The 14,499-nt window shown below is 40.9% G+C and overlaps 1 protein-coding gene across 1 annotated transcript in view; it reads left to right on the top strand.

Annotated features, from left to right (window-relative positions):
- Nucleotides 1–14,134, top strand: part of CCDC192 (coiled-coil domain containing 192) — a 171,422-nt gene extending 157,288 nt beyond the window's left edge. Inside the window, exon 6 of the mRNA XM_044228135.1 lies at nucleotides 13,301–14,134. Coding sequence (XP_044084070.1) covers nucleotides 13,301–13,587 — 287 coding nt within the window. The 3' untranslated portion in view covers nucleotides 13,588–14,134. The remainder of the gene's footprint in view (nucleotides 1–13,300) is intronic.
- Nucleotides 14,135–14,499: the final 365 nt, after the last annotated feature.

The following is a 14,499-nucleotide window of genomic DNA, read 5'->3' as shown; positions in this document are numbered from 1 at the left end:
GTCTTCAATTTAAGCCCAACCTGAAAATAACTCCTTTGACATTAGCTTTGATAATGTTCTGAAGACATATAAATTACATGATAAAGGAGGTTAATTAATGGGGAAAACATCAATGAAAATTAACATTTGTACCAAATATCAGATTTACTAAATAAAGAAAAGCTTGTTTGAATTCCCTCATGAGGAATTTCTCCATCACTTCTGAATTATCTTTTGAAATTTTAAAATGAAATTACATCTTGAAATTTCAAAAAAATAAATCTGATAAAATTGGAATGTCATTCCACTGGGAGGAGGAACTGAAAGAACCATGTTCCATAGGCTGTTGTCAAGAACAGAACATATTTAACCTGCTGATTTCAGTTAGCACAGACATCCCTGGCATTCACCCTTCCCAGAGTCCATTTCTTACTGTTGTCTTCTTAGTGTGAAATGTAAACAAATAGCAAGTTGCATAACAGTAAAAGAAAGCTAATAAAAATGAAGTTAGACTTGTATAGGAGGTGGCACAGAGAAGCAATCCTTGTTTTTGTGAGCTATTCTTCTCAAGGGTGAGATCTGATATCTCCTACCCACTTCAACTCTGCTGTTGCCTCTTATGTACTTAAAGGAACTTCAGGACTTCTTCTCTGAAACCCACATTTCTCTTGGTCTCTTCTGAACTAAACCTTGGAGATTCCAACAATAAATGTCCAAAATGCTCAGGTGTGTCACTATAAAGTCCATTTGTGTCATCTGAAAAGTAGGTCCCACCAACCATTAGTTCCTTATGGCCATCTATTATAGTTCCATCAAGTGACTAAAACTGAGGAAGGAATAATGGCGTTTGGGAAAGTCCTTGATAAAATAGTACCCCATGGAGATTAAGAACTTAGTTTTTGAATGAGAATTACAAGTTGAAAGGTATTACAGGAATACATAGCCTGATCCGATAGGTATGGAGACAATTAGACAAAGTTAAGAGTTATTTAGATGTTTGAACCAACAGCACTTTGGGACAAGAGAAATGGAAGAGCATGAAAGTAAAGGAGAAACCTAAAATAATGCTTAGCTTTCTGACTCGAGCAAGGGGAGGCATGGTGATGCCACTTTGCTCAGCTAGGGAATACTGAAAGGACCTCAGTTTTAGAGGTTAGATAATGAGTTCAGTTTAGGATGTATTGTATCTTTGATGTTTGTGAGAGGTCTCAAACGAAGGGGTCCCAGGTCCAGGGCTCAGGTCTCACCTAGAGCTGGAAAGTGGAGCATCATTCATACAAACAGAATGCAACCCAGGCCACAGAAAAGACCTATAGAGAGAAAGAAGAAAGCTTAAGACCAGGAGTTTAAAGGATCTCCATGCAATAATTACTCTGAGGAAGAGCCCACAAAATGAGACCAAAGGAGTAGTCAGAAAGTTTGGAGGAAAACAGTCTCATATTACAGAAGTCAGGGAAAGAGTGTCTTATGGGAGGCTGTCAACAACCGCCAAAGTTCAGAGGCCCTACAGGATGAACGTTAAGTCCAATGGATTTAGTGACATCAGTAAGTTCAGCAAGGTGAAGTTGAATAATGTAATGGAAAACAAAATCTAGAGTGTGCTATGTTCACAAGGAGAAAGGGAATCAGAGTATAGACAACTCTCCCAAGAGATCTGATAGTAAAAGGGAGAACAGTTACAGAGCAAAAGCTGAAGAGGCATTAAGTAGTAAAAGGGTTTTATTTCCTTTTTTAAAAAAGATTTATTTATTCATTTATTTACTTGAGAGAGAGAGAGAAAGCACAAGCAGGCAGAATAGCAGGCAGAGGGAGAGGGAGAAGCAGTCTTCCTGCTGAGCATGGAACCCGTCGTGGGGCTCAATCCCTGGACCCTGGGATCGTGACGTAAGCCAAAGGCCAATGCTTAAGGGACTGAGCTTCTCACATGCCCCAGGTTTTCTTTCCTTCTTAAGATGGCATCAGAGGACTACATGCTAATGAGTTAGAGTCAGGGGAAAGGTTAAAACTTATAAGGAATGGAGAATAACAAAGGCATGAGATTCCAGAGGATGCAGGAGGGTCTGGAATCCAGATCTCTCTGGATGTCTGGAAACCTAAGCTGAAATCCAAGTCCATTGCCGACTTTGAACATAAATGAGCTTTCTGGGAATCCTATAGATTTTCCTCATTACTCAGATGTTCCTTAGTTTTCCCTTCTATATTTGCTTCCCATTACTGCTATAACACATTATGACAAATTTAGTGGCTTAAAACAGTACAGATTTATTATCTCAAAGTTCTGAAGACCAAAAGTCTAAAACAAGTGTCACCACGTTAAAATCAAGGCATCAACAGACTATCTTCCTTGTTGCCACAAGGCAGCTTTAGGGTAGAATCTGTTTCTTTACTTTTCCAGCTTCTATAGGCCACATACTTTCCTTGCCTTGTGGTTCCTTTCTCCATCTTCAAAGGCAGCAGTGTAACATCTTCAGAAACATATTCAGAGGTCTGGGGACATCTTTGGGTGCCCATTATTCCGAATAACTTTGTGGACATCTTTGGGGAGGGGCAGTATTTTGCGTACCCTATCTCTCTATTTCTAAAGTACTCTGAGAAGCTTGTTGAAAATAATGGATGGAGCCAGGAAAGCATCCTCTGCTTAATGTTTTACATAATTAAAAATCTCAGTAATTAATCTGAGCAATGTCATTATCAAAAGAAGGAGTGTTCACCACTTGGACAACTGTTCTACATGATGTAAAAACTGAACTTGGACAGTACTAGGTGCAGTTGATTTTATCATTTTTAGGATTCCAGGGTGAAATACATGAACAATCTGAATAAATTCTGTATGATCCTTCAGCTGCTATTTTTAAGAAAACAGCAATAGTGACACCTGGGCAAACAGTGAGGAAGACTTTATTAAGGGCTACTGATGGCAATTAGTGTCCAGACTAACACAGTAGGAAAGAGAGGGTGACTCTATTCTACATTATGACAAGGAAAAGTGGGGATTGATAGTAGGGACTGTGTGTGCGGTTTGTTGGTGGGGGATGAGTAAGAGGGGAGGCAAGCCAGGATGACCAGATGTCACCTGGGGTGTGGTAGAGGATAAGGATTTCATCAGATCTGGAGGATGATCAGATTCTAAGGGTGGGGATTCTCAAAAATTGATGGAGCAGACTCTTCTTGGCAAGTGGGCACCTGGAGACAAGGTTGAAAGATGAGTTCAGAGGAGCCTAAGTAAAGTTAGGTTAGGAAAAGAGTCTTTGTTACAGTAGTATTTTTTTTTTTGCAATTTATTATATCTTCTGCATATATTTCTTATCTTTATCCAAGAAGCACTAAGTCTAGACCTAGCACTGAATCCAGGAGGCTGGTAAAATTCCGTGATACCATCACTAAGCTAAGCAAAAGGAAGAAGTTGAGGAATAAGATAAGACTTAAGGAAGAGAAGAACTTATATGTGGTGAGATATAGCTGTCATGTCACTCCAAATGACCACATCCAAGTGTCCTGTTGTCAGGAACATTTAATAGCACTGTCAAGTCAACTCAACCAAAATGACTTGCACTCTTCTCCACAAAACCCATTCTTCTGCCTAGTTGATACAAGCAAATTCCTAATCCACAAAGATGAAGAATTATTTATCTTACCTTTCTCCATTAAAAAAATTTTTTTTCATTGCCCCTGTCAAAGAATAACACTGCCAATACTGTTCTTACTACAGCATTATATAAATTCTCAAAACCATGCAACATCAGAAATTGTAACAAATAACTGAAAATTAATGCAAACAACCAAATTGGTATTCTTCATCCTATAGACTTGGCCTCATATAACCCCTGTGAATCAAGAAGAAAAGCAGGAGAGTTGTACACTCTAGTACAACGTGCAGTCCAAATAATATAAAATTATCTTTATTTTTATTTCTCCAATTGCCTTTGAGTACATACTGATTCCACTGCCAATAAGCATAGAAACAGTCCTTCATCTACTATCTCTTCTTTTTCTTCTTTTCTCAGTCTCCTATGTATCTCCCTCCTATGAATTTCCTTTTCCCCTACCAGAGTCCATTTTCACCTTTAGGCCTCTGACCAGCAGCAGTCATTGTGCTTGAACCACTCTTCTCTTCAATGCAACCAGATTTATAGGAGGGGACTTCAGGTCCTGCTCACTGGAAAATGTAGAAGAGATTCCAATAAAAAACATTTCTTCCCCTTAGATTGATTTCCTTTAGGCATAATTCATGTGCATTGTGATGCTAACAGTGTTTGTGTTGTTTCCCAATCTTGCTGAAGAACTCTTTCTGTAGAACAATTTGATAAGATCTAAGACCCTGAAGAGGGTAGGAAGACACCCATCCCTGAAAGGGAGCAGGACTAAGTTAACCCACATTGTTCTACCCTCACCTGGTAAAGAGCGAAGGTGGGATACAGCATTGTACTAGGCCCCCACCTAGTGTCTGGCCACTGGTTGCTTTCCCCTCTCTCCCATCATGGACCAGCCTATATTCATTTTGTGGCACCATCTTTGAGATGCCCTCATTTGCTCTTCCACACAAATCTCTCCCACCTCCCAAGCTAGTACCAAGGTATTCACACATCTTTCTAATATAATATTCTTATCAGTCTTTTGGGGACAGATCAATTGGCTTCAGGAAGCTCCAGAAAGAAAATCCGGGATTCAGATCTGCTGAAGGGAACTCACTTGCTCCCTGTGTGATGGTGGCAGCTATGGAAGCTGGGGAATCACTGTGCTTGCCCTCAAGGCATCATCTCTCCTTTTAGAGACACCTCTTTTCCTTTCCAGACTAGCTTGTGAGGAAATGGATCCATCCACCAACTGAGAAACAGAAACAAAAGCAAAAACAAACCTTCAAACTCATAATTTTCTTGGGATTCTGGAGATGATTCTTGGTCTAACTTGCCAAGTTAGACCTGGCAAGTTGTTGCGGAGATTTAAGCTAATTGTGGAGGGAGGGAGGAGAAGACCATGGATACATTCAGTCAGTGGTAATATTCACAGGCAGAGCCATGTCAGGTAACAAGGGAGAGGCACTGAGAGTATAATAGATGTGATTTCTCGTCTGCTATGCATACTGCAGCCTTGTCAAGAAGAGGCATGCCTGGAAGATTTCTGGCCTACCTTTTAGGATTTAGCCAGAAATTTAGCTCCCCATGCTTATTACAGGTCAGCAGAAATTCATCTGCCAAAACTTGGCCAATCATCAGAAGCACCTAGGGCACTCTGTAAAACTATAAATTCCCAGACACCCTCCTAGATTCACTCAAGCAGACTTTCAGCAGTGAGACCTTGGATTCTCCATACTGATGAAACTCCCCAAGTGCCAGTGTGAAGAACCATTTTTATAGCTCATAGAATCTAAGTCACAGATCTGGAAAAGAGTTATTCTAACTTTTCCATTTTCCCATTTAACAAAAACTTAAATCCACAAGTGTTAAGTACAATGTTCTACAATCACGACAGTTTATTTTCTGGGATGTGAGGGTGTGGAGATGCAGTAGTGAAAGCTTTCTGTGAATAAAATATGTGCCTGGGGAGGAAATCTGAGAACTAAGCACCAATGGAAACCTTTAGACTGGTGCATTGCTACCGTGGTTTTGGATCATATATGCACTTAACTTTCATCCATTTAGTCATTTAACAAATGACTTAAGATACGTGCCAGGCATTGCTTTAGATAAAGACATAGTAGTGAACAAAACAGTCAAGTATTTCTGCCCTCAAGAAGCTTTCATTCTAGTGGGGTAGAGAGAGACTACCAAGAAGACAAAAATTAATAGTCAGACATAACATTTTGGAAAAAAAAAAAAAAAGCAGGGAACAAGAATCTGACTTGTCCAGGAGTGGGGACTGCATTGAAATTGTAGGCAAGACATCTGGGGGAAACTTCACTCTGGTGAAGGTGACTTTGGAAAAGAGAGACCCGAGGAACTGAGGGAACTAGCCATGTATGCATCCAAGCTGCAATTATCCAGGCAGAAAAAGTAGCAAATGTAAAGGCCCTGAGGTAGAAACATGCCTAGCCTGTTAGGAACAAGGAAAGAAAGAATACATGTGTTCATGAGGTAAAGGGGGGCCAGATCACATAGTATGTTAGAAGCTAAGTTTTTAGTCTACATGTGATGAAAAATCATCAGAAGATTTTAGACAAAAGACTGTCAAGACCAACATAAAGTTGAATGAGACCTCTTTGTATAGAGCTGAAACCAAACTGAAAGGGCAGGTCACAGAAGGAATAGGAGCAGACATGAAGCTATTGCAATCCTTCAACTACAGTACCTGTGCTGGGCAAGAGAGAATTAACCATTTCAATAAACACAAAACATGGGCATCATGTGCATTTATGCCTCTAAGTCAACAAAGGAAGGAGGGTAGGGATTTGCAGTTCCCTCAACCCATTTACTTCTTCAACATGTCTCCCAGTGAGAGCATCCTACAGCCACAAGAACAATGCTAACAGCTGGAGGTGAGCGTTCTTCATCCTATCTGCTCCTCAAACACTGTACAAGTCCTCAAAGCATCCACATCAGCCAGACCCCTCATGCTGGTTCTGGGGACTGGCATGGGCCCAACATTTGCGGGAGGCCCCAAAACTTGAAACAACAAATGCTTCCTACATACTGTCTCTCAGTCTTTGTTTTTCCTGAGTGTTTTCTTCATGAAGTGCTCTATAAGCTCTTTGCTCACTCTCCAGAGCACTTCCCATGTCATCAGCCCTGCATCCCTACCATCGTAGTTTTAAAATAAGTATTTTGTTCCTTCCAAAGCATTTACTAAAACACATATGTTCAGGATCTAAGGTGTGAGGCTCTTGGACTGCAGCTGGGTGAAAATATATATTTGCTCCAGTCCACCACTGCATCTTAGATTTTTCTGCTAATATAAAATCCTATCAAAACAGAGGTCATCACTAAGATGTGGGAAGTTTTTGAATACACGTTGAAAATTTATAAGCATCTATCAAATGACATTTCAGTTCTTTTAACTGACCAAACTTATTTTCCAATTAAATCTATTCTTCTTTTAAAAATATGTATTTATTTGAGAGGGAGAGAGAGCACAGGGGAGTGGGGGACAGAGGGAGAGGGAGAGAGAGAATCACCAAGCAGATTTCCTGCTGAGCTTGGAGCCCAAGGTGACACTCAATCCTAGGACCCCAGGATTATGACCTGAGCTGAAACCAGGAGCCAGATGCCCAACCAACTAAGCCACATAGGTGCCCCAATTAACTCTGTTTTTTTTAGTGTTGTTCTCATTTCCAAATCAACAAACACGTGCCAACTTCAAATGTATTCTAAGCATTCACAGCATTAATAGAAAGTAACTAAAAACTCCTTGAAGTTGGCCGTTTGTCACTAGAGATCCTGGTCTCTGTATTAATAAAAACACTGAAGGGAGCAAACAGAGAAAACTTCAAGTAGTAAGACTAATCTTTCTTTCTTTTTTTTTTTTTTAAGATTTTATTTACTTATTTATTTGTCAGAGAGGCAGAGAACACAAGCAGGCAGAGCGGCAGGCAGAGGCAGAGAGAGAGAAGCAGGCTCCCCGCTGAGCAAGGAGCCTGATGTGGGACTCAATCCCAGGACCCTGGGATCATGACCCAAGCTGAAGGCAGCAGCTCAACCAACTGAGCCCCCCAGGCATCCCCTAATCTGACTTTCAAGAAGTAAAATACTTGTGCTATAGGAACCCCCAAAATAAGCAAATCATTTATTGCAGAAAAGTACTATCCTTGGAGGGTAACTGTGAAAGTCTAGAGAAGGACAGAAAACTAGGAAGGTTATTGTTGAAGTTCTGTTTATTGTTCAAGTAGTGGGAGAGCGCTATTTACAAGGATGAGCCAATTTTCAAGTCCAAGTATGGCAGTAGATGAAACTGGACTCCCTTGTGGTTACTGAGAAATATATACAGCTTCCAAAACCACATGAAGGTGAGTCAGAGTGATGGGCATTTGTACAGAGGAGGAAGCTGACATAGTCTTTTAGGCCAAACAGTAATCCTGGGTGGCTCTGATGAAATAAGGTATTTAATCACCTCACCGGGAAGAGTCTTTCTTATTGAGTAAATACTTGGCAGTCTTGGTCATTAGCTTGAAAAGCAGAGAGAAAAGTAAACACTGATGAGGTGGTACGCAGCACAGATGTTTGTTTAGGCTAAACCCTGAATGTCCTTTGGGGCCCAACTCAACGCCGCCTCTCTCCTGCCCAAGCGTGGAACTGTGAATGTGGGAGCCAAGTGCGCATCTCATTTGTTCTCTACATGCAGGGTCCCAGTGACTAATTACTAATGAATTAATTTTTAAAATGACTGTGGAGACTTGCCTGGGGAGATGTGTGCTTTCCATCATGAAAGGCATGGGAAGCAGAAACTAGATCACTGGTTCTTAGCATTTCTGTGTTCATTCAACATTTTTACATTGGTGGCATGAGTGAAGGGATCCAAAGGGGAAACACCCATTTTTAGAAACAAGTGTTTAGAAAATCTAAAAAAAGCCTCCCAGACATTCACTGGGTCACCCTTCAGCAATGTATCACTGTGGACATGAAACTACTAACTTCCCGTATGCACAAAGCAATGTTTCCATGTGATTTAGGTCTTTGAACCTAGTATTACACCATATGTCCTTTCTCTGATTAGCAACAAGCCGTATCCTGCCCTCCTTCAGTCTGCCCGTCACAGCTTTCTACCCACTGGGTATCTCTCTAACAAGGTGAAGCCACACTGACGATAAAAGGCAAATTTTACTCATTGATTACTACTGGCAGTTGACCTATGAAGGGCAGGAGAGACACTCATGCCTGAGAGCCACTTAAAAAAGCGTCAGTTAGGGAGGTTGCAGATGGAATTCCCTAATTAATAGGGATGTTCAGGTGTAATGTGCAGGTGAGATCAGATGGTCCCAAATACCAATTCTAAGCCGAGTCTAAGTCTCTAAGCTACTCAAACTATAATGACCTCTGCTATTATCTCTTTAGTTACTGGTGTTTTTGATATAACTCACATACAGCACCTTGCTAAGAGCATGAAGGGTTTAATGCTATTAAGAATGAGAAGCTGGAAATGGTCTAAGGCAAATGGCACAATTTTTTCTGGGCCTTTTGTCTTTCAAGGCTACATCAAAAAGTGAGCCCAACCTGCCCCAGCTGTGAGTAAAAGAATGCCTCTGTTGTCTGTCTTCTTTCTAAACCTTTTTAACCTTGCACAACTGCCACCTCCCATTTCCTTGTCACCATGATCCTAAGCCATCATTCTCATTCTTGCTTCACACCTATTTTAAATTGAAGCAGAAGGAGGGGAAATCATGAAAAACAGCATGTACTTGTAAAAACCTCTGCAATGGTAGCAATTGGGTTGTCATACCCTGACTATGGCTAATTAGGTTTTCTCCTTCCCTGTGACAGGAGAATTTCTCTTGTCTCTGTGTCTCTTGGAGCCCCTGGGAATGGGACTAACCATTCCTGAGATTATCTGGTCAGATGACAGAATCCTCCATGCTTCAGGCAGATGTGACCTTGGCAAGACTATACGAGCTGCTAATGAAAATCTAGGAAGGACCCACCAGTGTTTCAGATGTGGGGATGAGTAGAGCTGTCAGGAGCTTCCGGGTAAGGGAGCCTTGACTCCAGAAGAATGGGGCACAGCAGATCCGGCAGAGATTAGTGGTGGAGTCTGGACAAATCACTGGGGTGGCCTTGGGCTATTTCCACTACATATATCCAACTACAGATGGATAGGAGTCCCTATTCTGGAGTTCCCCATTTCATTGAAGAGTTTAAAATGTTTCTGTGATTTGTAATGTGCTTAGAAACAGAACAAAAATATTTTCATTGTATGTGTGAAGAGATCATTGAATAGTAAAATATAGCTGTATGAGAAATTTCCTTCTTAGCATACATACTTCTTTTTTTCTTTTTTCTCCCCAGTTTTATTGAGATTATAATTGGCCTAAAACCTGGTGCAAGTTTAAAGTGCACCATGTATTCACGAGATGCACGTGTATTCTGCAAAACAATCCCACCACAAAGTTAGCTAAGAATACCATCCCATCACAGAATTACCATTTCTATTTTGTGGAACAAACATTTAAGATCTATTCTCCCAGCAACTTACAAATTTGCAGTACAGTATTTTTAATTATCATCATTATGTTACACATTACTCAGAATTTATATCTAGAAATTTGGACACTTTGACCAATACCTCTCCAATTCCTCTCTCCCTAACCCCCATCTCTTAGTAAATACCACTCCACTCTTTTTCAATCAGGTCAGGTTTTAAGTACATTATGCTTGGCAAAATATGTCAGACAGAAAAAGACAAATACTATAAGGTATCACTTAAACGGGGAATCTAAAAAAGCTGGTATGTAGATGGACTTTAACTTATCTTCTTATCAGCATTTCCATTTAATACATGAAAACAATAGAGTGAGAATCAAGGCCCTTGTGCTAACTCTCCTTTTCCAATGGTCTTTTATTTGTGCTATTGTCTGAATTGTGTCCCCAACGAAATTAATATGCTGAATCCCTAACCCCAATGCAACAGCATTTGGAGATGGTGCCTTTGGGAGTGATTAAGTTTCAGTGAAGTCATAAGGGTAGGGTCATGAGATGAGTGACCTTAGAAGAAAACATCGGAGAGCTTGTGGTCTCTCTCTGTGCCACAGGAGGACCCAGTGGGAAGGTTGCTCTCCGCAAACCAGCCGGAGTTCTCACCAGAACCCATCTGTGCTTGCACCTGGATCTCAAACTATCAGCCTCCAGAACTGTGAGAAAATAAATCTCTGTTGTTCAAGCTCCCCTGGCAACGGCTTGGTTTTGTGTTATGGTGGCCTGAACTAACCAAGACACCCAGTCTCTCTTTCCCTCATTCTCTCTCTACCTTCTCTCTCGATTACTCTCTCTGGGAGGGCACTCTACAGATGTAGACCTAGTAACAGCAATTCCTAGGTAATGCCCTCCTGCTGCATTTTTACCCCTTTATCACTAGAATCAGATGAACAAAGTATTCCACCTATACTGCATTCTTTTAAAAACAAACACTTTTGACCAGTTTGCCTTCTGTAATGGCACTAAGCACCTTTTTTTTTAGTTGTGTAAATTGGTAGGAAATAACTCCTCCTGAAAAAAAAAAAGAGGAAAAACTGGAGAAAGAAAAGACGGAAGAAGGGGTCAAGGAGAAAGAGGACAAGCCGGCACAAGGAGGGAGGCTTCCGAGCCCCTTCTCCATCCTGGAGCCTCACGAAGGCCCCGCCTTCCCTATCCTGCCCACTGTTCCTTTCCTTTCTATCTTCTCTCTGCCTCTTGTTGCCACTTTCTGTCTTTTCTCTCTGCTCCCATGGAAACGCACTTCAACCCACAAGAACCCACTCTCCCAAGCCCAGATTTCCATACCTCCACCTTTGGAAGTAACAGAAAAATGAACTGTGTGGTAAAGGTTGAGAGTCAACAATCCTCCCTCCCAAATAACAACCATACATGTTAGCTAGAGACACCTACGAGGAACTCATCTTCCTGGATTTCAGAAAGTGCTTATCCAAAAGGAAACTCGAGCCCAGGACCAGCCATCAGAAAAGTGAGAGCCACCAATGCAGGCCACATACAAAATTTTCCATTTTCTAGGAGCCACATTTTTAAAACAAGAAAAACAAATGAGTGAATACTGTCCTAAAATGTATCTTATGTTACACAACAGATCCAAAATATTGTTTTCACACATAGCTAGTTTTGAAAATCTAATGAGATAGTTCACATTTCTTTCATACTAAGCCTTCAAAATCAAATGTGTATTTTATATTCACAGTACATCTCATTTCAGACAACAAACTACATGTTCCTTTGAGATATGGAGATTTTTTTCATAGCTTGCAAAGAAAGGCGGGCAAACTACCATCTCCTTCAGTATTAGTGTTAAAATTTCCCATCTTCAGAACAAAAAACCTCCCCCCACCTCCGGGTTCTCGAAATGTAAGACATCACTAAGCACAATTGCTAAGAGCAGAGAACATCCCGATCTTCCTTCTCATCACTTCTGGGAGGCCCAAAGCATCCTGGCCACTGTGCACATCAGTGTTCAAGCTTTCATCCCAGGATCCCCTGGGGGAAATTAGAAAACAAACAAACAAACAAAAATGAGTTTTATTTGCTGAGAAGTGGGTGATTCCCTGTCTGCATGGGCCATCACAGCAAAGCTGCCCCATCTTCACACAATAGTAACAGGTATCTGTCTCCTGGACCTGCAGTTAGATTTCCCTAGGGTGCCGCTGTAGGGTTTGTGTTCACTGAGGACTGAGTAAATGTTGGACCTTTAACCAGAGTAATTGGCTGTCAATACCATTCATTCATATGCTATTAGCTCCATTATTCCTACAATGACACCCAAGCAATTGACAACCCTTACTTACAACTAATGTCTGCACTTTATGTAACATAGAGACATGATTTTAATGGTGAAAATTCCAGGATGAGAGCGGTAAAGTAGGGTGATCCTACTAAACCCCAGTGGGATGAGGTTTGCTTTTAGCAGCTACATTTTTTGATGGTCTACTGGGACTTCTTTTTTTTTTTTTTCCCCCAGTTTCCCTACTGCCAGCCACCAAAATTTTATCTCCTTATTGGAGCCTCCCTCTCCCTCTCTCCTCAGGCTTTTATCCTTATCTGAGGGGTCAGAAGTTATAAAGGATAAGCTTTTACCTCTAGGAGATACTGGTAATTTTTATTGAGATGCTGAAAAAGTTTCAGACCTTAAAAAAAGAATCTCATTGGCACATACCATGCTAACAGCTTTTCCTGGATCACCTCAAATTACACCCCTGCCAACTATAAAGGTGACTTGGGTTAAGGAACTAGTCTTTCCTCATCACATCCTCCAGAAGGGGCAATAACAACTTTTTTTTGTTTTCCGAGTTGAGTGAAAAATTCAATTTTAAAGTATATCTCTACTCGATAGTCACTTTTGTGAAAGATTCTTAGGCAAAAGGATACTGTGAAACTTGGGATGGCTGTTGTTTATAGATTGGATTTTCAAGGCGTGCTCATTCCCATGGTTAATTAAAAGTTCAATGAGTACCAAAAAGAGTTGGCAAAAACTGATTCTCCTCCCTCTCTGGAGGCTTCCAAGTTATTTTTTCATGAGCACCCAGAAACTTTCCCCTCACCGGATCCAGATTCCATTCTCTGTCTATCTGACCAGATGACGCAACATCTGTGTTCCCTTTTAAGAACGTGAGAAATAAAGCTTTTTCATCTTCCCTCACTTTGAGTTCTGGGAAATCCAATTAAAACTGCTCAGACTTTCTTTTTCTTCTTTGCCCTAGAAGACAATGCTCGGGAAGAGTCCTGTGGTGGTCTCCCGCCTGTGGAAGAAGGTGATCGAAAAATTAACCTGATTATGGAGTTGTCAACGCAGGTTTCCCTTCAGACTGAGAAGATCACCCAGCTGGAAGATATTTTAGAGGAAAAGGAAAGGAAAATTCAGCAGCTGGAAGCTGAGCGGGGATCCCAGCCCTTCCAAGAGGTTGAGGACACTCCAGAATGTTTACAAGAAGCCCCAATTTTCTTTAATAATAGGGTCACCCCCGTGGTCTCTGATGAAGATATGTAAGCATTCCTAGTAAGAAAATAATAAATATTTATTAAGTGTCACCAGCGTAAAGTCCAGAACCCAGCTAGTCTCCCCAGTAGCAAACTCAAGTTCAAGATGATGGGTTTGAATAGATCCCATAGCTTTTGTATTGGAAGGAAACAAAACAAAGGGGATTCTTCAGGAGTAATTCCTGAATACTTCCCCTTCAGACATCAGCCATCAGGTAACCTATACACTTGCAGAATACTATGTTTTTAGATATCCCAGATAACCACAGGACAAAGAAAAACACACAGCTAGACTGATGGTCAAAGAACATAGTATCATTGTCTTATCAGAGGTTTGTCACATTGCAAGGTGGCACCATACCTGTATCCATAAGCAGCTCACCTGTGGACAGAAAACTGTCATAGAAGGCAAGCTTCAAACTGGGGGAAATGGGGGTACTGAAGAGTAGAATCATTGCCAGCAGAGTAAACAGCCATGAGGTCTGTTTTTTCATATCTCTAGACTATATTTCTTTATGGCATGTCTCTTATTAGCATTTAACGAGCGGAGAAGTGAAATAAAATTAAAGCAATAAAAATAAATAAAGAATGGGTGAATCAGCACTGTGGTCCTTTGGGAAAAGTATCCTGGGACAACATCTCCTTGGGAAAACAGACAACACTGATTTTTCCTGTTGGACCAAAACTCAGACCAAAACAAAATATACTCTTCTGTTATTGTTGTATCAAGGAGGTGCGGACAGCACAAAATTATGTCGGAAAAAATAAAGGATAGGCAAAGGAAAGCTACCCTGTAATTAATGGGCTAGAAGGAATTGTATCCCATTCCTCTTTCACGTATCCCCTTCAAGTAAACTATTTCCCACACAAAGGGAGCAGTTAGGCACTAACTTTGGGAAAGACTTTGGGACTTAATTCTTCC

The sequence above is a fragment of the Neovison vison genome, chromosome 1 (genome assembly GCF_020171115.1).
Source record: "Neovison vison isolate M4711 chromosome 1, ASM_NN_V1, whole genome shotgun sequence".
NCBI classification, from domain to species: domain Eukaryota; kingdom Metazoa; phylum Chordata; class Mammalia; order Carnivora; family Mustelidae; genus Neogale; species Neogale vison.
Note: the sequence above shows the minus strand (reverse complement) of the source record. Positions and strands in the feature narration are given on the sequence as shown.